The sequence below is a fragment of the Caenorhabditis remanei genome, chromosome V, assembly GCF_010183535.1.
Source record: "Caenorhabditis remanei strain PX506 chromosome V, whole genome shotgun sequence".
Lineage (NCBI taxonomy): Eukaryota > Metazoa > Nematoda > Chromadorea > Rhabditida > Rhabditidae > Caenorhabditis > Caenorhabditis remanei.
In genome coordinates this window covers 11,504,058-11,524,563 of record NC_071332.1, presented here as the reverse complement: position 1 = coordinate 11,524,563, position 20,506 = coordinate 11,504,058, and the positions used below count along the sequence as shown (strand labels likewise).

At 37.4% G+C, this 20,506-nt stretch overlaps 9 protein-coding genes across 9 annotated transcripts; 7 read left to right on the top strand and 2 right to left on the bottom strand.

Moving 5' to 3' along the window:
* Nucleotides 1–484: 484 nt before the first annotated feature.
* GCK72_019092 (uncharacterized protein) lies at nt 485–1,855 on the top strand (the record flags this gene model as incomplete). Its single annotated transcript, XM_003115363.2, has 4 exons — nt 485–696; nt 744–901; nt 957–1,212; nt 1,303–1,855. 4 exons carry the CDS (start codon nt 485–487, stop codon nt 1,853–1,855), a joined length of 1,179 nt encoding a protein of 392 aa, XP_003115411.2.
* Nucleotides 1,856–2,603: 748 nt separating this feature from the next.
* GCK72_019091 (uncharacterized protein) lies at nt 2,604–5,589 on the top strand (the record flags this gene model as incomplete). Its single annotated transcript, XM_003115758.2, has 7 exons — nt 2,604–2,809; nt 2,892–3,049; nt 3,116–3,457; nt 3,508–3,641; nt 3,689–3,871; nt 4,957–5,373; nt 5,479–5,589. 7 exons carry the CDS (start codon nt 2,604–2,606, stop codon nt 5,587–5,589), a joined length of 1,551 nt encoding a protein of 516 aa, XP_003115806.2.
* A 1,824-nt stretch (nt 5,590–7,413) lies between these two features.
* GCK72_019090 (uncharacterized protein) lies at nt 7,414–8,526 on the top strand (the record flags this gene model as incomplete). The annotated part of the gene is made up of 4 exons (XM_053732874.1): nt 7,414–7,611; nt 7,746–7,907; nt 7,958–8,374; nt 8,422–8,526. The coding sequence occupies 4 exons, from the start codon at nt 7,414–7,416 to the stop codon at nt 8,524–8,526; spliced, it is 882 nt and encodes a 293-aa protein (XP_053581787.1).
* Nucleotides 8,527–9,167: 641 nt separating this feature from the next.
* Nucleotides 9,168–10,393, top strand: GCK72_019089 (uncharacterized protein; the record flags this gene model as incomplete). The annotated part of the gene is made up of 5 exons (XM_003115532.2): nt 9,168–9,223; nt 9,271–9,361; nt 9,406–9,843; nt 9,967–10,098; nt 10,145–10,393. 5 exons carry the CDS (start codon nt 9,168–9,170, stop codon nt 10,391–10,393), a joined length of 966 nt encoding a protein of 321 aa, XP_003115580.2.
* Nucleotides 10,394–10,986: 593 nt separating this feature from the next.
* Nucleotides 10,987–12,223, top strand: GCK72_019088 (uncharacterized protein; the record flags this gene model as incomplete). Its single annotated transcript, XM_003115490.2, has 5 exons — nt 10,987–11,042; nt 11,117–11,207; nt 11,270–11,707; nt 11,758–12,108; nt 12,158–12,223. 5 exons carry the CDS (start codon nt 10,987–10,989, stop codon nt 12,221–12,223), a joined length of 1,002 nt encoding a protein of 333 aa, XP_003115538.2.
* A 925-nt stretch (nt 12,224–13,148) lies between these two features.
* On the top strand, nt 13,149–14,347 carry GCK72_019087 (uncharacterized protein; the record flags this gene model as incomplete). The annotated part of the gene is made up of 5 exons (XM_003115351.2): nt 13,149–13,204; nt 13,253–13,343; nt 13,390–13,827; nt 13,882–14,019; nt 14,066–14,347. 5 exons carry the CDS (start codon nt 13,149–13,151, stop codon nt 14,345–14,347), a joined length of 1,005 nt encoding a protein of 334 aa, XP_003115399.2.
* A 569-nt stretch (nt 14,348–14,916) lies between these two features.
* GCK72_019086 (uncharacterized protein) lies at nt 14,917–16,746 on the top strand (the record flags this gene model as incomplete). Its single annotated transcript, XM_003115273.2, has 6 exons — nt 14,917–15,009; nt 15,239–15,307; nt 15,469–15,755; nt 15,806–16,018; nt 16,067–16,342; nt 16,392–16,746. 6 exons carry the CDS (start codon nt 14,917–14,919, stop codon nt 16,744–16,746), a joined length of 1,293 nt encoding a protein of 430 aa, XP_003115321.2.
* On the bottom strand, nt 16,378–16,764 carry GCK72_019085 (uncharacterized protein; the record flags this gene model as incomplete). Its single annotated transcript, XM_053732873.1, has 1 exon — nt 16,378–16,764. The coding sequence occupies one exon, from the start codon at nt 16,762–16,764 to the stop codon at nt 16,378–16,380; it is 387 nt and encodes a 128-aa protein (XP_053581786.1).
* A 422-nt stretch (nt 16,765–17,186) lies between these two features.
* GCK72_019084 (uncharacterized protein) lies at nt 17,187–19,963 on the bottom strand (the record flags this gene model as incomplete). The annotated part of the gene is made up of 5 exons (XM_003115683.2): nt 17,187–17,432; nt 17,534–17,663; nt 17,710–18,674; nt 18,812–19,564; nt 19,880–19,963. 5 exons carry the CDS (start codon nt 19,961–19,963, stop codon nt 17,187–17,189), a joined length of 2,178 nt encoding a protein of 725 aa, XP_003115731.1.
* Between the last annotated feature and the right edge of the window lie 543 nt (nt 19,964–20,506).

The following is a 20,506-nucleotide window of genomic DNA, read 5'->3' as shown; positions in this document are numbered from 1 at the left end:
TTTCTGTATCTTGTTTCCATTATTTATTTTTGTCAACTTTTTTCTAATCGAAAAGTTCCACAGGGTCAAGGCAGGTGAACTTATTGGACGCTTGCTTCGGAAAATATTTTGAATTCAAATGGCAACCTTAACTTCTTTCGAGACGTTATATTTCCATATAGAACCAGTGTGCCAACAACCTGGAAAAGATGACAACTAACTTGTCACAAATCATGAATTTCTTGTTTGAACAAGTTATTGTTCTTTTACTGTTTATGAAACGGTTTTTATGGCACCATTCAGCATTTAGAAATTGATTTTCTCTCTTGAATTTCCTATTCATTCATTGCCTACTATTCATTTGGCGGCTTATTCACAATTAAACAATATTTTTGCATCGATAACCCAAAAAAACTTGGTGACTCAAATTCTTATCAATCATCAAAAAAGTTTTCCATATCAGTCTTCCACTTTCAATTTCTCAGTCTGCCAACTTCACTTCATCATGTTTCTTCTCGCCGGAGCACTCATTTTTTCAACTATTTTTCAACTTTCCCACGCTCAACAAATCATTCAATTGAGTACATTCAAAGGAGGAAGTGTGGATAATAAAATCAATGTCGCACCACCATATTCACTATATGTTTCTGCTCATATGGATACAAGTATCGTTCTGAAACAGATTTATATCAAAACAGAGGATGGTCAGATGAAAAAGTAAGGTTTCGCTATTGCGATATGTGTTTTCAATAGAAAATTTTCAGTCTTGACGACTTGAAAAATGCCAAAGCAGACACGAAATCCGGCCTTTTAACCCCATTCCAAGTTCAATCGACTGCTTACATCTCCTCAGTATTAGCTGATAGTCAAATGGCTGCATTGGAAGGATTCATCTACATAACCACTGCAAAACAAGCAAAAGGTTTGACTTCTGAGCAATCTAATAGTAAACAAAGAAATTTATGTTGAAACTTCAGATTTCACTTTCAAAGTCTACGATGTTGATGAAGCTCAAGTCATCAGGACTAGTTTGTTAATATGTAATCCGTGTACCATTGTATTCTTGAATTCGAACACTGGAATGACTCCAATCCAGAGTTCTACTATAAGTACGTGGCGTCAGAGTAATGATTCAACTGTGAAACTGTACAGTGGAGTACCGACAGATCAAGAAGAAGTTCCTTATTCTCAAATATTCGCTAATCCAATAGAAACAATTAACGGACCTGCACAGTAAGTACTAACCTAAAATTAATGAATTCCTCTGTACATGCCATTTTGAAGTTTCACTATAAGAATTGGAAATATTTATGTATTTTTCAGAATGATTCCAATTGTCGAGAAGTTCTCTGTGAGTCTCAGATCATTCTATTTCAAAACCACTTCGGACTTCTACTTTCTTATCCAACCGTTTTATGGTTTCAACAGTGGAGTTACTACGACAACTGGCTATACTTCCACAGGACTCTACATGAAATCTCGAACTCAAACTTCTTCTACATTCACTGTTATCTGTGTGAGAGATACTCGTTTTAATGGAACTACTGGTGCCAATATAATCGGTTCTCTGCCAGTACAAAACGCTAAAGTAACAGTTCAAGAGAACGATGGAGTGCAAAAGGTCGCAATGTCTGCAACACCTGCCAATCAAATATTTGGTGTTAGTACGGATAAAATCGGACAGAACTTGACTATTTCTTCTGACAGCTCGGAAGGAGGGGAGTTTTTCGTACAATACTATATTCTCCAAGACCAAGAAATATCGTCAACGTACGCTCCAACACAACAGCCGCCAGGATCAATTGAGACAACGACGAAAGGATCTGATGTTTTAAGTTTATCTGTTGTGTTAGTTTCTGTGATACTTTTCACTTGATTAAGTGATTTATGATGGGCACATTTAAGTTACTCGTGTATATAAGTACCTCCTGTACTCTTAATATGGTCTCCTTATTATTAAATCTAAATAAATTTATTTCGAAATCGGCGTTTCGTTTCATATAAAAGTTATTTGAATAGTGACTTGAAACATCACACATCTACGAGACACGATCAAAAATAAACAGACATATTTCTTCACGGAACTTTCGTTTCAGGAAAAGGAAAACTTTGATAACAGTCCGCCAGAATATTTTCAGTTGATAAGAAAAGTTCAAACAATGACGTGATGAACAGAATAAACTGGAGATCAAAAACTTTGTGAAAACTATTCGAATTCGATAAGTTTAATAGATAAGTTTTATTAGAAAGTGAACTTCTAGGGGGTTCAGTTGTCACTTCTCATCACTCTGTGGAAAATATGTGTTGCAGAGAAAGGATAGGACAGCAATCTACATAAACCTTTTTTGATTGAGAAATTTAAATAAGGTGATTTGAGGACTTCATGAAACATGGTCAGAGTTGTGGAAACAATGATGAGGCGTTGGCTTTCTGAAAATACTTTGTAGTAATCATCTACCTGACTTTTCTGAAATTTTTATAATTTAACAACGCTACCACACCCAAAAATATTGATAACTTGAGTTTTTAACCTCCAGTATTTATTTCCCTCTCACATGAATCATTGTCACCATTTATCATTCCAGCCTTTACTCTGTCTGTTTTGAACATTTTGGTCTTTTAAAATGAAATTCATTTTTCTTGTTCTACCAACTCTTTTCAACTGTATCTATGCTCAGCAACTAGTTGATTTGAAATCTTTTCTTGGTGGAAATGTGAAGAATCCCATCAATGCTCATGCCCCATACGATGTGTTTGTTTCTGCTACAAGTGATGACGCTGACATTTTGAACAAGATACATTTGATAACTGAGGATAAACAAAACCAAACGTAAGTAACATAATCATGTTTTCCTTCAAGAACAACTTGGAATACACACCAAATCTTACAGTACTAAACTCACAATTTTTAGATTTATGGATTTAAAAAATCGCAAACCATTCCTCACAACCAGTCAAATTCAGCCGTTCTCAGTTCAAACTTTAGCATATGTCACAACAAATTTGACAAATGAACAAATCAGGAGATTAACTGGAATGATATATATCAGTACCACAATACAATTGCAAGGTAGAGATTGTATATACAATTTGTATTAAACTGATACCTTCTAGTCTTTATTATTATTCATTCCAGTCAATAACTTCCATGTCATTGACATCGACAAGACCCAATCTCTCGATCTTCCAAATGAAAATCAAACTATTCTGTTTCTCAACTCATATATGGGATCAACTCCTTTCAAATCTTCTACAATCAGTTCATGGGCTCAGCCATCCAATGCCTCTATCTATTTCTATAACGGAATTCCCACCGATGAACCTGAAAAGGAAGATTCTTTCATATTTTCGAATCCTGTTTCAACTGCTGATTTTGGAAATGTTTTCTTCCCGAATGTTGAGAAATTCTCATTGAGTCTCGGAGCATTTTATATCAAATACTACGGTGCACTAACTTTCCAGATTACTCCAGAATATTGTAAGTAAAAAATACTTGGGTTGCACATTGGGCTAAACTGTAATTTTCAGACGATGCAAACGATTCATCCACTCAACCTTTCACTACCACTGGGTTCTACATGAAACCAGTCAATCAATCTGATGAAACAATCAGAATTAACACAGCTAGAGATCCAGCGTATAATGGAATTGTAGGAGCTAATGTAAGGAAGTCAGAAAACAATTTATCCACGATTTAGTATATTTAAAGATTGTTGGCTCGCTTTCGAAAAACGGTCAAGTCACTATTGGAGAACACGAAGGACTCTCATTCTCTCAGAAATCCATTACTCCAACAAATCAGATAACTGGTTGGAGTACTAACTTCACTGGGGATAATTTTCAGATTTCGTCAACTAATGGTCAAAATGGACAGTATTTTGTGCAGTATTATGTGATTCGTGGGTTTTTGTGTTTTTTTCTACCCAATTCTGCCTGGTTTCTGCCTGGTTTCTGCCTCGTTTCGAAAAATATCCAGACCTATACGAAAAAGACAATAGATTATTTTTTGCAGAAGGTATCCGAGATGCAGAATACACCACGACTATTCAGACAACTACGAAATCCTCTATTTCACTAGTTTCATCGTTGGCCGTCTTAACAATTCTCTCAATTTCTTTGTTTTCAGCTTGATTTGAATATTCTTCAATCTTTTTAAAGTTACTTCCACCTGTTTAATGTTTTTTCTTCCAAATCCAATATTTTCTGCCGTCTGGCTTTTTCAGCTATAGGCTTCAAATATCCCGTCTCGATTGAATTATTCCGATCTCATAAAGGTCGAACATTCTTTCTGTAGTCTAGTCATTCACCTAGCAATTATGTGACTTGTTATTGCCATTTTGTAATTTTTAAATTCCTAATATATTGCACTAAAAAACTACACTTTAACTTCTTTACTAAGCTTTCATTTCTATTCAAAATGTCACCTGGAGTAACCTCTCTTTGGGTTGACCTTCCCGTGAATATCGCCAAGGAACTAATGACAATTATCCAGCTGATCTATGGTGTTCCTTCGATTGTTCTCATGATCTTTTTAATCATTTTTCTGGGTTGTTCTCCAAAATATTCAAGTTCTTTTTATCGATTGGTGCAGGTGGATTTATTGACTGTGAGTAATGTGATGAATCCTACTGGGAAAAGTTAGAGAGAACTTCAGGACGTGGTATTTCGAACTATTTTGCGGATAACACATTTCTATAAAAAATAATCAAATTTTCTAGAATCTGATCTGTTGGCTGAATACGTGGATCTCTCTCCGATCTTCCGAGTTCGCATGGAGCACCACTTACATCAAATTTTTCGAGAGCATACTACCTGGAACGTGGAATTTCTCTACTTATTTACTCAACTTTTTCATGCATTTGCAGTTTTGTTCCGCTGCTTGGATGAGTGTTCATAGAATCTCATCGATTCTGTTTTTCAATCATTATGAGAAGGCGAGTAGTCTGAATTGAGAGCTCCGAGAGAATATATTTTTAGTTCTGGTCTCGATACTATATGCTTATCGCACTGATTCTCTGTGGATACAGTTGTCTTCCTCAGATTCCTGGAGAATATCCACAGATGTCTCTTGTAAATGGATCATTGTATTTCACTTTTTATCCAGCTCGTGTTCACAGTTTTAACGTTCAAGTTCTCACATTTTCTGTAGTTTATTTTGTTACGTTAGTTGGATTAGGAATATCAGTTCCTTTGATTGCAAAGTACCGATTTCGAGATGTAGTTACTGATAGTGGACTCTCGAGAAAACTTACGAGAATAGCTCTGACTTATGGTTTTGTGTATTCTGGAATATTGGCATGGACCGTCATAAACACTTTGCAATCACTGTTTTCCTTGTTTCCGGAGTGGTTTGGAAATGCCTCGTATGCCATGTTAAGTGTTGCTTCGGATATGGTGAGTAACACATTTTCAATGAAAAACGATATTTCGTTATGCGAAAAAACTTGCTGAAAAACTTGCTGAAAATAAACTTCTACGTCTCGAAGGCTTTATTTTCAGATGACCCTTGCACTCCCTTACATTCTTTTAATCTACGATTCGAACATTAAAAGAGATCTTCGTAATCCACTGGAATCATCAAAGATAACAACTGCGATTGTCAGCTCATAATGATATTCTTTGATTTTTAATTACAATTCTTATCCTAATCAAAATGTGTCGTTGTTCTCTATGAACTCATAACATTTTGATTCAATCACTTTCCGTAGTTACGTGTTTTCAGCTGTTTCTATTTGAAGTCAGTCTCTTATTCAAACCTTCCTCGCCTTTTTTTATTCAGACACTTATAATAAAAATGTCTAGGTCTAATTTTTGAAAGCTTTAGTTCAAAATCAAAACCTGCAATAATCGGTTGTCTAGTCAATGACGAGTTCTGTTGTTATGCGCCATTTAATCACTACTTACTAACATCTAACGATTCGAAATATTTCGCATTGAAAACTTCCTCCTACTCTTTTTCATCAATATCGGTTGCAATTTACTCATTCTTCTCACATATTCCTGAAGAATATCATGTCCGCCGACACAATTACATTCCAATGGAAAGATTCACCCGAAGTTCCGTCAAAAACAAGATTAGCAATCTGTCAATTGGTTTATGGTGTACCGTCTGTTGTACTTATGACGTTTATGCTCATTTTTCTCGGATGTTCAAAAAATTATTCTAGTTCTTTTTATAGATTAGTGCAAGTCGACTTATTGACGGTGAGTATCAGCAGTAGTGGAAAATGAAACACATCGTCATAGAATACACCCAACTTATCTGTTCATATATTTTAAGATATTTACAGAACATATTTTGTTGGCTGAACACTTGGATCTCCTTACGTTCTTCTGAATTTCCATTTGGAACTGCTTATGTCAAAGTGTTACTCGCATACATTCCATGGTTATGGAATCTTTCAGCGTTGTTACTGAACTTTTTCTTCCATATGCAATTCTGTTCAGCTGCATCTATGAGTGTTCATCGAATTTCTTCAATCTTGTTTTTTAATGACTATGAAAAGGTTTGTTATTTATTCTGAAAAAACTTTGAAAGGCATTTTCTATAGTTCTGGACGAGATTCTTCATTCCCATTCATTTACTATTTTTCTTCTACAGTTGGATCCCTCAACTAATGGTTTTCGGAAGTGGTCCTCAAATGAATCTAGTGAATGGCACCTTGTATTACACGTTTCATCCCATCGGCACCACCAGTTTTCAGACAGGAGTTTACATTTTCTCATGCGTTTATTTTGTACTTTTATTTGGTTTTAGTATATCTGTTCCATTGATTGCGGCCTACAAGTTTGATGGTAAGTCGTGTTGTGAAAATCGGCAATGCAACCATTTGTATGTTCCAGGAGCAATTAGTGATAGCAATGTATCCAAAAAACTAACGCGAATAGCTTTAACCTACGGTTTCGTTTATTCCGGCATCCTTTTTTGGAACATTTTAAACGCAATACAAGTAACATTCAAAATATTTCCTGATGGATTTGGACAGATTTCATATTCCTTGTTGAGCGTGGCATCAGATTTGGTAAGGTATTAGAATTTTGTTTGGTTTACAGACTAGCATTTGAAATTTCACGAGATGTTTGTTATTTTACAACTAACGTTGCAGATGACTCTCGCTCTTCCTTATATTCTTTTGATCTTCGACTCCAACATAAAACGAGATCTTCGTCAACCAAGAGAGGTGTCCAGTACTAGTCCAGTGATTGTCAGTTCATAACCTTCTTCTGTTTGAACTTATTCATAGTAGAACACTTAACTAATAAATGATTTATGTGCTTTCGAACTAACGAAGTGTTTTGAGTCCTTCTATTTTTCTCCATTTCAAAACAGTCAATTATACTTTTTGGTTGCCATTCTCCTGTTGATTACTACTCAGTCATTTCAAATAAACTTCAACACAATTCTTTCTACTTTTCAAATTTATTCGACAAAATATGTCTTCCCCTTCCGAATCTCTAACGTTTCCTTGGGTTGATCCTCCTGGAAATACGCCGAAAGAAAAATTGGCGATTGTTCAATTAGCTTATGGTATTCCTACAATCATCTTCATGTTATTTTTATTCGTTTTCCTTGGATGCTCTAAGAAATACTCAGGATCATTCTATCGATTAGTACAAGTGGATCTGTTAACAGTGAGTTCGAAATAAATTTTTATTGTACTTAGAAAGTACGTAACGGACCATCATATTTATTTTTGCACCATTATTCTTAGAACATTCTCTGCTGGCTAAATACATGGATTTCACTGCGATCGATGGATTTGCAGTTAGGAATTGTTTTCGTTAAATCTCTGGAATATCATGTGCCTGGGCTTTGGAATATTTCATCATTTCTTATTAACTTCTTCATGAATATGCAGTTTTGTTCAGCTGCCTCAATGAGTCTCCATCGATTGTCTTCTATTTTATTATTCAATCATTATGAAAAGGTGGGTACACGAGACAATGTTCTTCTTAAACAATGTTTGGTTGCTTCAAGTTCTGGTCCCGATTTTATATCCCGATTGCCATTGTCTACTGTTTCTACAGTTGTCTGCCTCAAGTTGGAGCAGAAACTACTAAAATTTCTCTTGTCAATGACACTCTTTTATACACCTTCAATCCAAGTGCCATCAGTCGTTTCACTATTGTTGTTACTATATTTTCAGTGGTTTATTTTATTCTATTGCTTAGTTTGGGGATATCGGTCTCTATTATTGCTTCCAACAGGTTCAAAGAAGCGAATGCCACCGATGTAGTCTCAAAGAAACTCACAAAAATCGCTTTGTCTTACGGTTTTGTGTATTCTGGTATTTTGGGATGGACAGTTTTGAATACAGTGCAAGGACATTTCAAAATTCTTCCAGATAGTTTTACAAGTGTTTCTTATACCATGATGGTCGTGGCATCGGATTTGGTAAGTCGTGTAATGTATATAACATGACTAGTTATCTACTTGTACAGATGACGTTGGCTCTTCCTTATATTCTTCTTATTTTTGATTCGAATATAAAAAACGATCTCCGTAAACCAAAGGAATGGTCGAGTGCTGTGGCTGCGAGCACATGAGAGTTTCCAGAAAAGAAAAATTTAAAACATTCAACTAATTTTTTTGCAAATTCATTGTTTTAATTTTCTTTATGCCTACCCTGAATGAAATTTTACGGATAGTAGTTTTTAGCAATGCAAAACACTAAAAACCCAACGATTTTTTTTGAACAGCTAGTACAAACACGTTAATTACAGTATTACTTTGATGCCACGAAAAATTTCATAAACATTGAATGAGTACTACGTTATTGGGATATGAGTTCAAGTGGGTCTACTGAATTCCATGTCCGCTAAAATCTCATTTTTGTGCTCTTATGAAACTTGATTCCGGAAATCCATGTATAGTTAAAAACATTGATCACTGCTCTTCTTGTTTTCACAGAATGCAACAAACCACGCCAATGAACCGGAACTATAGATGTGTATTGTTTTTAATACAAAACAGAATGATGATATTGGACATCATCAAAGAAATTCTAATTTCCGGTATTAAGCTGTTTTCGGTGTCTGTATACTGTTCGTATTTCTAGCTAGTTTGAGATTGTCATTCTGTGTTTTCATCTGTTTTCGGGTGGGTCCGAATCATTTCGTGTCCACGGAACTGTGGCTTTTCTTCGGTTTTGGATTGACCTATCACTCCTCCTGTGGACCACATCACAATGAATAATATCATCAAATACGGATCCATCGCGGAAATCCCACTTTATAATTGCAGGTATATAGTAGAATAGATTCTCAACTCCAATTCTCAAACTTTTCCAGCGGCCGTACCCCCGAAGAATGGTCTGCTTTTCTTGGAGTACGACGGCCTATTGCTGGTATCATTGATATGACATACGGAATATCTATGAATGTGTGTTGATCCACTTAATCTCAACCACATCGAATCTCTTTCAGATAATGTATATCCCGATTCTCGCTGTAATGTTCGAACATGAAAACTTCAAAATGTCTTGCTTCAAAATAATGATATTTTTGGGAATAGTTGATATGCTCGCTCTCTGGGTAAACTCAATCATAACCGGCTTCTTGGCATACAAAGGTGCCGTTTACTGTACTTATCCATATTTGATCTACATAACCGGAATGGCTGGGTTGGGTCTTTGGTGTTGTTCTTGTATCATTGCAATGAGTCTTGTGATCAATCGATTGTTGGATTTGACAAAAGAGGCATGGTGCAAATTTTTGTTTGATGGATGGAGGACATATGCAATACTCACACTACCGATTATTTATGGAAGTTACTTCGTGTTTTTCACAACTCCGATTGCATTTTCTTCTCATCATCTTACCTGGTTTTTCGATCCACTCATTTTTCCAAATAAGTCAAAAGAGGTAAGTAGATTATGGAAACCACTCTCTCACAAAGAAGCAAACTTCAAAACAAGAAAATAGACTAAATATGATATCTGCATGAACATGCAGGTATGAAGAATTCCCGATTTCCTCTTTTTTCAGTACGCCAACATTCCTCATGGCTTCAATAATCTTTTGGTAGTTGCTGTCACTTGCCTACTCTACGCATCTTTTTGTTGTGTACTTGGAGAAAAAGTCAGAGAAATAGAAGGGCCAACTAAAAACAGTTCATTGGTAAACCCCCTTCTACACACTTCATCATAACGTTTATGATTTTCAGAGCACACAAATCTTCTTCCAATCCGCATTAATTTGTGCTGTAAATCAGATTGCATCTATCATTTATGTCATCATGAACTTCATAGAAGTACCCCTCTGGCTCGTAATGCTTGGACACATGCTCTGGCAAACTGGACACGGAGCTCCAGTTTTCATTTATTTGGGGTTGAATAAAACAATCAGAAATGGAGTATTGAAGAGATTGGGAGTAAAGGTTGAAACGGAGAGTTCGGTGGCACCAGTTAATTGAAGTGAGTAACAAGGGTTAAGAGGCTCTGATTAGTAGGCATTCAACAACAGTCTCGTTTCAGATTGGAGTGTTGGATTGCCTCCCAATAATCTCTTGAAACCAGGCAACAAGTCGTCGTTCTTGATGAATGAATCATGATGATCATTTTCAGGCATCTCATGAACTGTGAACACCATGACTGAGCTCTTCATGACATCGTCAATTCACATTTCCCCCTTGATCATAACCATCAACAATCAGTTCAATACTCAAATCTGTCTGTCTCGAAATTTCAATCTTTTTACTCTTTCTGTCTATTTCCTTGTTATTTTCTTCATTCATCATCATCAAAATACCATGAAAACATGAGTAATCTCGAGTTCATACGTAATAAACTTCCATTGTTTTCAATTCAAAAATTTTCAATCACAACACAAAGATAATAGAAGAATCAAGTACTCATTGTGACCCTAATCCTTCGTTTTCTTGAAATAACTCGTTGTTTTACGTGGGAAGTGAGGATTGGTGGAAGTATAAATAGAAGATTTACGATGAGACGTCTCAAATCAGAATCTGATTACTTCAATTATCTGAAATTTTCGAATTTTTAAACAATGAATAACATTTTCACCTACGGTTCTATATCAGCTATACCACTCTATAACTGCAGGTAAGAAGAGCTGATTGTAATGTTTCAGTTTCTTTAGGTTACTGTTTTAACTCTCTATGTTGTGTCATTTTCAGTGCTCATACTCCTGAAGAATGGTCGGAACGAGATGGAGTACGTCGTCCTTTGTATGGATTGGCCGATATGACTTACGGAATGATATTTAACGTAAGTTTACAGATCATTCAGATGTATTCCCAACATTCAAGATACAGTAACCTTTCTTTTAGATGCTCTATGTTCCGATCCTTGCCGTTCTTTTCGAGAAAGAGCACATTCGAATGTCATGCTTTAAAATCATGATCTTTCTCGCTTCCGTTGATATGCTTGCTCTCTGGGTCAACTCAATCATTACTGGATTTCTTGCTTATCAGGGGGCGGTATACTGTACTTATCCAAATTTGATCTACATTGCTGGAATGGCTGGATTGGGTCTCTGGTGTTGTTCGTGTGTCATTGCAATGAGTTTGGTGTTGAATCGTCTTCTAGATTTAACAAAACCAGAGTTGGGAAGTTTTCTCTTCGAGGGAAACCGGACTTATTTCATGCTGAGTTTCTCCATTGTTTACGGAATGTACTTTGTGATTTTCACACCGCCTATTGCTTTTTCCTCGAAGTACCATACCTGGTTCTTTGATCCACTTATTTTTGTGAACAGAACAGAAGAGGTTGGTAATCCGAATGCTCTGTCTAATTTCTAAAACATTTCGATTTTCAGTACGCCAACATTCCTCATGGTTTCAATAATATCCTTGTCGTCAGTGTAACATGCCTTCTCTATGTTTCTTTCTGTTTCGTTCTCGGCCAGAAATTCAAACAAGCATCTGATGGAAACACATCTAAATCCAGCAAAATGAGCACTCAGATTTTCCTCCAATCTGCTTTGATTTGTGCAATCAATCAAATTGCTTCAATTATCTACGTCATCATGAATTTCATTGATGTCCCGTTTTGGTTGATTATTGTCGGACACAGTATGTGGCAATTCGGGCACGGAGCCCCTGCTCTCATTTATCTTGGGTTGAATCGAACGATCAGAAATGGATTATTGAGAAAGATTGGATTGAAGGTAAGTTCCTATAGAATTATTTCATTCACCATGAACTTAAAATTTTCAGAAACAGAAAGTGGGATCTGCTGTGAATCGCGACTCCAACAGTGCTGCTTTCACCAAAACCAATTGAATCATAATTCCCATTTTTGAAATGTTTTTCCATATTTTTCAAACAACCGGATAAGCAATTGTATTTGTTATACCAATTTGAATCTCCAACTGAACAATCATTATTATTTTAATGAACGAATAAATGTTGACATGGGCGAAAGTGTTAATACTACATTTTTAGCTGTCTTGAAATCTAAGAGCAATCGTAAGCACTGCAAAAGGAACTGAACTGACGATTACGTTAGGAAGGTCTCAAATAACTAATATGAAAGTTGTGTGCTGGTTTCCAGATAGATGTTAATCAGATGAACCGATGATCGTTTGACCGTTCCAATTATGATTTTACCACTCCCACACATGTTTCGTAACGATGTTGTCTGTCAGAATTTCGTCTGTAAACCAGTATTCTGATGTTTAAATTTCCCCAACTTGTTCGAAAGTTGAGCTATTTGATGTGTGTTTCTTCCTGATTGCTCCTATTCAATCAAAATATTTCACTTCTTATCACAATACCAAATTTCAAAAAGTTCCAGATTTTTCCAGACACTTAATCTATCCTTATTATGTTTTCAGAATCAAAAAGATCACTTTTTCTTGTCTCCGACGAACCTTTGAATCTCTTCAAAGGAAAAACGTCTCTCGACGTCATCAAAAAGATACGTCTCATAGCAGAACGTGACAATTCAAGAAATCAAAAAAAACTTGTATAAAAACTTTAGAATTTCATAGAATCCATCAATGGCATCTAGTCTTTGATCAAGATTAAGCTCTCGTTTCTATTCTTTTTTCATCTTACAAAAATATTTTACTATTATTTTCGATTCATTTGAATAGTGCTACGTAGTAATCCGGTAGATTAAAACTGGTGTGTTTGTGGAGGTGTTATAGTATAAATGCTCAAAGTTTTCAGGATTTGGTGATCAAGAACGAATTCGTACAGAACTATGAATAATATTATCAAGTATGGTTCAATTTCTGCAATTCCGTTGTACAACTGCAGGTTTGTTTTTATTTCCCAAACGTTTAGTAACATCACTGTCTGTTTTAGTGCTCATACACCCGAAGAATGGTCAGAAAGAGATGGAGTAGAACGTCCGATAGTGGGGTGTTTGGACATGGCGTACGGAATATTCATTAATGTATGTTCAATTAAGAGAAGTTGATTTTTTGAAACTAAACTTTCAGATAATGTATATTCCAATTCTCACTGTAATGTTCGAGAAAGACAACTTCAAAATGTCATGTTTCAAAATTATGACATTTTTGGGAATCGTCGACATGCTCGCTCTTTGGGTCAATTCCATCATAACAGGATTCTTGGCATTTCATGGAGCAGTATACTGTAGCTATCCAAATCTGATCTATATTTCTGGAATGGCTGGTTTGAGTCTCTGGTGTTGCTCGTGTATTATTGCAATGAGTCTGGTTATCAATCGACTTCTGGATCTAACAAAACCAAGAATATGTGCAATGTTTTTCGAGGGAAAGAAAACGTTTCTCGTGATGACTCTTCCCATTATTTACGGTCTTTATTTTCTGTTTTTCACAGCTCCAGTGATGTTTTCTTCGAAGTTTATGACTTGGTTCTTCGATCCATTAATCTTCCCGGACCGTGGATTCGAGGTGAGTGATATTGACCCTCTGATCATTCGTCATCCAAAATGTCGTATATTTCAGTACGCCAACATCCCACACGGCTTCAACAACCTTCTGGTCGTCGGTGTCACCTGTCTTCTGTATACTTCATTGTGCTGTGTTTTAGGAGAGAAATTCAATATGATTGAGGATACAACTCATTCGAAAACTAAAAACTTGGTGAGTCTGTTCAAGAATCTGTTTCACGTATACCGTGTCATTCCAGAGTCTCCAAATCTTCTTCCAATCCGCCCTCATCTGTGCAATCAATCAAATTGCTTCCGTGATATACGTCATTATGAATTTCTTTGAAGTGCCTCTCTGGCTCATTATGCTTGGTCACGTTCTTTGGCAATTCGGACACGGTGCCCCTGTTTTGATCTACTTGGCTCTCAACAGAACCTTAAGAAATGGACTTCTTAGAAGACTCGGATTCCGGAAAATCAGAATCGCAAGCTATAATCGAGATCATGGAAGTGTGAACATTACCAAGACTGGCTCTCATTAATTCTTGTGTTTTGTATTTTTTGTACTAATATTTTGTGTTGATTGATGTGAATTTCCAATAAACTAAACATTACCTTTCAAAAACAAAAGTTCGTGGAACTGGAATTACCGTAGTCTTTTCATCTGTGAATAGACTAGAATCGACGAAAATAAATTCAATAGAAATTGAAAGCTCATCACATGATGAGATTAGTTTGGAGTGCTTAGAAGAGAGAGGCTAGAAGATACAGTAATCCTTGAATTGGCGGAATGATGTGTACAACAACTGAAAGCTTTGTTGGTATTCTAAATCTCAAAAAAGAGATGGAAATATCTCAAAAGTCTCCAAAAACTATGGAGTCTGTAAGTTTGTTCAGTACTCTCCCTCTCACCCCAACTCTCCTTAAAAGTCACAAAAACTTGTCAAGTTTGATCTCTAGTCATCAGAGAAATAAGAGAAACACGTTTTCCGTTTTCTCTAATTGACACTGATAAAATAAGAATTTTGCCACTGATAAGTGTCCACCCGAAGTGCTCCAACAAACAGGCAACTCCATTTTTCTTTCCGACGGGACGGCAGAAGAGAAGAAAATGATGGGTGGATTACAATTATTTCTTGTTTCTCTGTTAGTCGTTTCGACATCTGCTAGCCATATTTGTCTGGAAACTTCATGCTCTTCATTCGTGAGTTTTTGTTAAATTAAAAGCATTTTAAACCAAAAAAAAACTCAATTTAAATCTCGAGCTTGTAACATCAAAATCATGTTCTGTCATAATCTTTGAATAGATGAGATTTCTTGTTTTCGTTAATCTGGTACAGTTCTTCTGTGTTACTGAAACATCAACCTCCCCATTTTTTAAACAGAAAACGAGAAATACAATTTCTAGATTATATCATTCCTGGATTTTACAGAACGTTGAAGCCGATATCGTTTTGGTTGTGGATGCATCGAATGCCTATGATCAGGCTACCTTTGAACAAGTGAGTTTCAATTCTCTTATCACTCTGTTCTCTGCACACGTGGTAGTTTTCTTATTTTATAGTCTACTCTACCCACTTCTTTCTTTGATTTATCATCAGAAACAGTAGAGAGTGTGTAGTATGGTTTCCGGAGAAAGATCTTTACTAATATTCTATTCCAGATCCGCACATTCCTTCTCAACTTCGTCAGCTCTCTCACCGTCACTCCATTGGACAGTCAAATCGCTCTCTATGCTTATGGAAGTTCCGCTCAAACTGTTGCTTCTTTAACTGATGGATCTTCTCTTGCATCCATTCAGACAAAGATCAATAACACATTGAAATATCAAGGATCTTCTGAGAGAAACTTGTTCCAAGCGTTGTCTAAAGTTCAAGCTGAAGTCAGTTCAATGTCTGGATTGAGAAGCTCTGACTACAAGAAGGTGTTGGTTGTTCTTTCAGGAGACTCGTAAGTTGCTCTCTGTGTCGATTCAGACCTGCATTCTCTTCTTATTGCAGATGGACCGGAAACACCGTCATCGGAAGCTCAATGCTCACTCAACTCAAGCAGAAATTCAATGTGATTCTATCAGTTGGATTCGGATCGAAGGCTCTTGCCAACTTGAACTCTCAGCTTCCACAGTTGACAACTGCTTCAATGAACACCTTCTTTGCAGCTACTCCAGATCAATTGACTTATGTTTCTGCATGGTTGGCCACTCTATCTTGCCCGTAAGTCGTCGAATATCAACTAGTAACAACATACATAAATGTTTTCAGGAATGTCCAATTCTCGACAGTCTCCCCAGCTCCAACAACCGTCCCAACCCAATCTCCATCTGTTTCCTGTCCTTTGGCTACTCTTTCGTACGACGTCTATTTGATTGTTGATGTTTCCAACAAAGCTTCATCAGCTGACTTTGCTGCCATGAAGACTGCTATTCATAACTTCGTTGCTCCATTTGCTTTCGGTAGCTTGGGAGCCAACTTTGCTTTGGTTGCAACTGGAATCGATTCTCAACTTTTCTTCACTAATTTCCATAATGGACAATCTAGGTAAGACTTTTTAATATCTGTTCTGAACTGAAGTGTCATTCTTTCTCAGATACGATGTCCTTTCTGCCATCGATACACTTCTTCAAGACGATCAACCAGGACAAACTCTGAACTTGGCGCTTAGTGCAATCCAAGGATATCTTTCCCAACCAACTACAGCTTCCAAAAAGGTTCTCGCGTACTTTACAAGCACAACTGCTTGGGATGTCAGTCCAATTGCCACGATGACAGCATTGAAATCGAAGTATGGATTGAGTCCAATGGCTGTTCAGTGGAGTGCATCTGCTGGTACATCGGATTTGACCAACTTGGTAGGAGGAGCCAGTTGTGTCAATGTGGTTTCTAACAAGGCGGCGACTGCCACGTGGCTTCAGAACAAGATGTGTTCGAAGGTGTTCTGTTAATTTTTGTTCGACTAACATCACTTGTTTAATAAATTCTTCCTTTTCTGATTTAAACACGACTGTTTTTAATTTTCTACTGATTTTTCAGAAAAACTTCAATACAATACACATATCTGCACTCTCCGCAGAAATAAGAGAGGAAAAACAAGAAAAGTGGTGAAAAAAGAAAAGAATTCGAGCTACTACAATCTACAAATTTTCAGACCGAGTTTCAGTGATTTTTTGGTATTTTTCGAGATGCTCATACTAAACTAAAGTTTTCTGACATTTTAAAGAAAATCGCCACCAAAGTTGATTCTGAAAGTCGCACTGAAAATCGATGGTCGAAAAAGAAATGAATCGACAATAAAAACGAAGAGACATAGAGAGAAACGAAGAAAAATTGAATGTGTGAGCACAAACTCTAATTATCTCTGCCCGAAAATGAATTAAGGAGAGTTTCAAAGTCTCGCATGGATTGGCTCCTCAGCATATGGATTCGACTTGTTCTCAATGGCTGCCTTTTTCGCTTGTGCCATGCTACGGGAGTTACGTGAAATCACGTTCGTCTGGTAGTAATCGGAAAGCTCTCGGAGGGCTGGGGAAACATCAACATCGATGGAGCCGGATGTTTGAGCTAATTGAAGAGCTTGTTTCACGAATGGAGATGGCTCAAGGTCGCGGTAACGGAGAAGATGTGGAGCAATCTTTAAAAAACAGAATTTAGAACGCATTTGGCAGCTTAGAAATCTATAATACCATGACTTCGAAATAATCACGCCTATATATGATATCTACCAGTGCTCACCTCATTGAGTCTCTGTCTGATTTCCTTCAAATCATTGTAGGGAAGAGCTTTTCCGGCAACTTCGGAAACGGCACGAATGATTTTCCAATCGACACGAGCATCTCCTGGTGGGGAAACTGCTGGATATGCTCTGAAAACCGATCAAAGTAATAGGGAATTCCAGATTTCATTCTGACCTTTGTGATCTTCCTTCCGTATTGACATAAGTACCTTCCTTTTCGGTATAAGCAGATCCTGGAAGAATAACATCAGCCATCTCAGCTCCAGCATCTCCGTGATGTCCTTGATAGACAACAAATGCCGATGGATCAAGATTAGCCTTCGTGACTTTTCCTTCGTCAGCTCCAAGAAGATACAAGAATTTGATTGGCGTCTTTCTGATGGATGATGTTCCAGCCTTGTATCCAACGTCTTGTGCTCCTGCTTGTCCAGCCCATCGTTGCAAAACATTTAAAACTTTCACTTGCTTTCCGTTTCCGAGTTTATCGGCGAGTTGTTGAAGCTTTCCAAGCAACGCTGCTCCGGCCTCTCCCTTCAAAGCTTGTGCTCCAACGATGATAAGTGGTGTGTTGGCGGAGTTAAGGGTCTTTGCGAAATCTCCTTTTCCCGCCAAAATGTCATCGATAGCTTTTGCAGAAGCACCAAGATAGTCGTACTCATAAGTAAGCTCAGTTTCAGCTCCGATTACTCCAATTTGAACATCAGAATACAAGAATGATTTACGGATTCTTGCATTCAGTGTTGGAGCCTCAAACCGTGGATTTGTTCCAACGAGAAGAATAGCGTCGGCTGATTCAACGGAAGCTATTCCATCATTAAAAACGTAGTTGGAGCGAAGATCTGATCCACCGGAGGTTTCTGGGAACTCTTCTTCAGTCATCACATTCTCACTGTTGAATCGGTTGAAAAGATCCTTCAAAGCAACAAGAGATTCGACATCATTGAGTCCTCCTGCAACGGCGGCTTTTTGTTCAGCAGGTGTTTCACGGAGCTTGGCAGCTACTGTGAAAAGAGCTTCTTCCCATGAAGCTGGTTTCAGTTGGCCGTCAGGACCACGGATCATTGGAGTCAAAAGACGTTGGACTTTGAGCCCGTCGACCGCAAAACGCGATTGATCTCCAATCCATTCTTCATTGATATCCTGTAAAAAAGCTTGTGTTTCAAGGTTTTCAATTTTCATGATATGCATGGCAATGTTCATGAGACAAGAATGTCACAAAATAGGGACAATGAGAATCCAGAAATACTACGGCTATGAAGTTTTGTCAAAAGACCTACGTCATTGATCTTTGGGATGACTCTGAGCAACTCTCCAGTTCTATGCGAAAGAACAATATTTGAACCAGTTCCATCCATAACATCAACACTTTCCGTCTTTCTTGTCTCCCATGGGCGGGCAGTGAACGCGTATTGTTTGCTGGTAAGTGCTCCAACTGGACAGATATCGATGATATTTCCGGAGAGTTCCGAAGCGAAGAACTTCTCAACGTATGTTCCAATTTGAAGGTCTTGTCCTCTTCCGGTAGTTCCGAAATCAGGGAAAGCGGCAACTTCGTTGGCGAATCGAACGCAACGAGTACATTGAATACATCTTGTCATGACTGTTTTCACCAATGGTCCAATATTCTTGTCTTCGAGAGCTCTCTTTCCGTCATATCTCGATTGAAGGCGTCCACGATCAGAACCAAAAGCAACTGCTTGATCTTGAAGATCGCATTCTCCTCCTTGATCACAAATTGGACAATCGAGTGGATGATTATTGAGCATGAACTCCATGACACCCTCACGTGCTTTGCGAACAAAATCCGAATTGGTTTTTACTTTCATTCCATTCATAACTGGCATCGCGCATGATGCTACTGGTTTCACACTTTTCTCGACTTCTACTAGACACATTCTGCAGTTTCCAGCAATTGAAAGACGATCGTGATAGCAGAAACGAGGGATGTCAACACCGACAAGAGCGCATGCTTGAAGAATTGTCATCCCTGGGTCGACAAGAAGTGATTTTCCATCGATGAACACTTCTACCTGGAATAAGAAAATGAATGAGAACAAGCTAAGGAATGAAACGAAGCAAACAAAGGATCTCGGTTATGTTGAACTCTGCAATCTGAACGTAAATCACGTTAACCTTTTCGAGAAAAATTGTTACTTTATGTGTGTCAAAAAGTGTCAAAACACGGTTTCCAGTAACTTGAAAAACCCTATTACTAATGTGTAAATTGTGGACTTTATAGTAAAACCTATTTCGTGAGCAGTGTTTTACTTTTCTATACATAAATATTGTGGTGTTATTAATTGAACAGAGACAGTGTGTGCATCATTTCAATCAACCTTTTTCACCTTTTTTGGTGGTAGTGCCGCTGACAGCGACCGCTTCTGCTGAGCCTTCACTCCGCGGACGAGTTGTCCACCGACTCGGTGCATGGTGACCCTGTAGACAACTGTAAATTTTGGAATAATGAGAGGCATTAACAAATCAATATAAATATTGAGCACCCGGTTTATAAACGGGCATTTTTCAATGAATAACGAACCAGAGAGAGTAATGCGAATAAAAATCTATTACGAAACCAAAAGTGAAACCAAGCAATAAATAAACACCGATTATACAAAAAATGACGGAAAAACTACACCAAAAATCCGGATAGTTAATAATTACAACCAAGTTTGTATGGAAAAAGAGGACAATGTGAAGAAACCCCGTTTGTTAGCATCATTAGCAGGCATTTTTAATAGGAATTTGTTGGAATTCGAACTCACTAGGGAAGGCCTTCGAGTCAAAGTGGAGATATGGGTCGTGACCTATATCATTGGAAAGCTGAGAAAACGCTGATTCCAAATATATATTCAGTTTTTGCCCTCGAGGCCTGGTATTCGAGAAAAACGAGGTCAAAGTTTGGACCCCTAACAAGTCATTACCTTTCCGACGTGTTTAAAATGTCGGCAGCGTGGTGTAGGCGGTAGCAG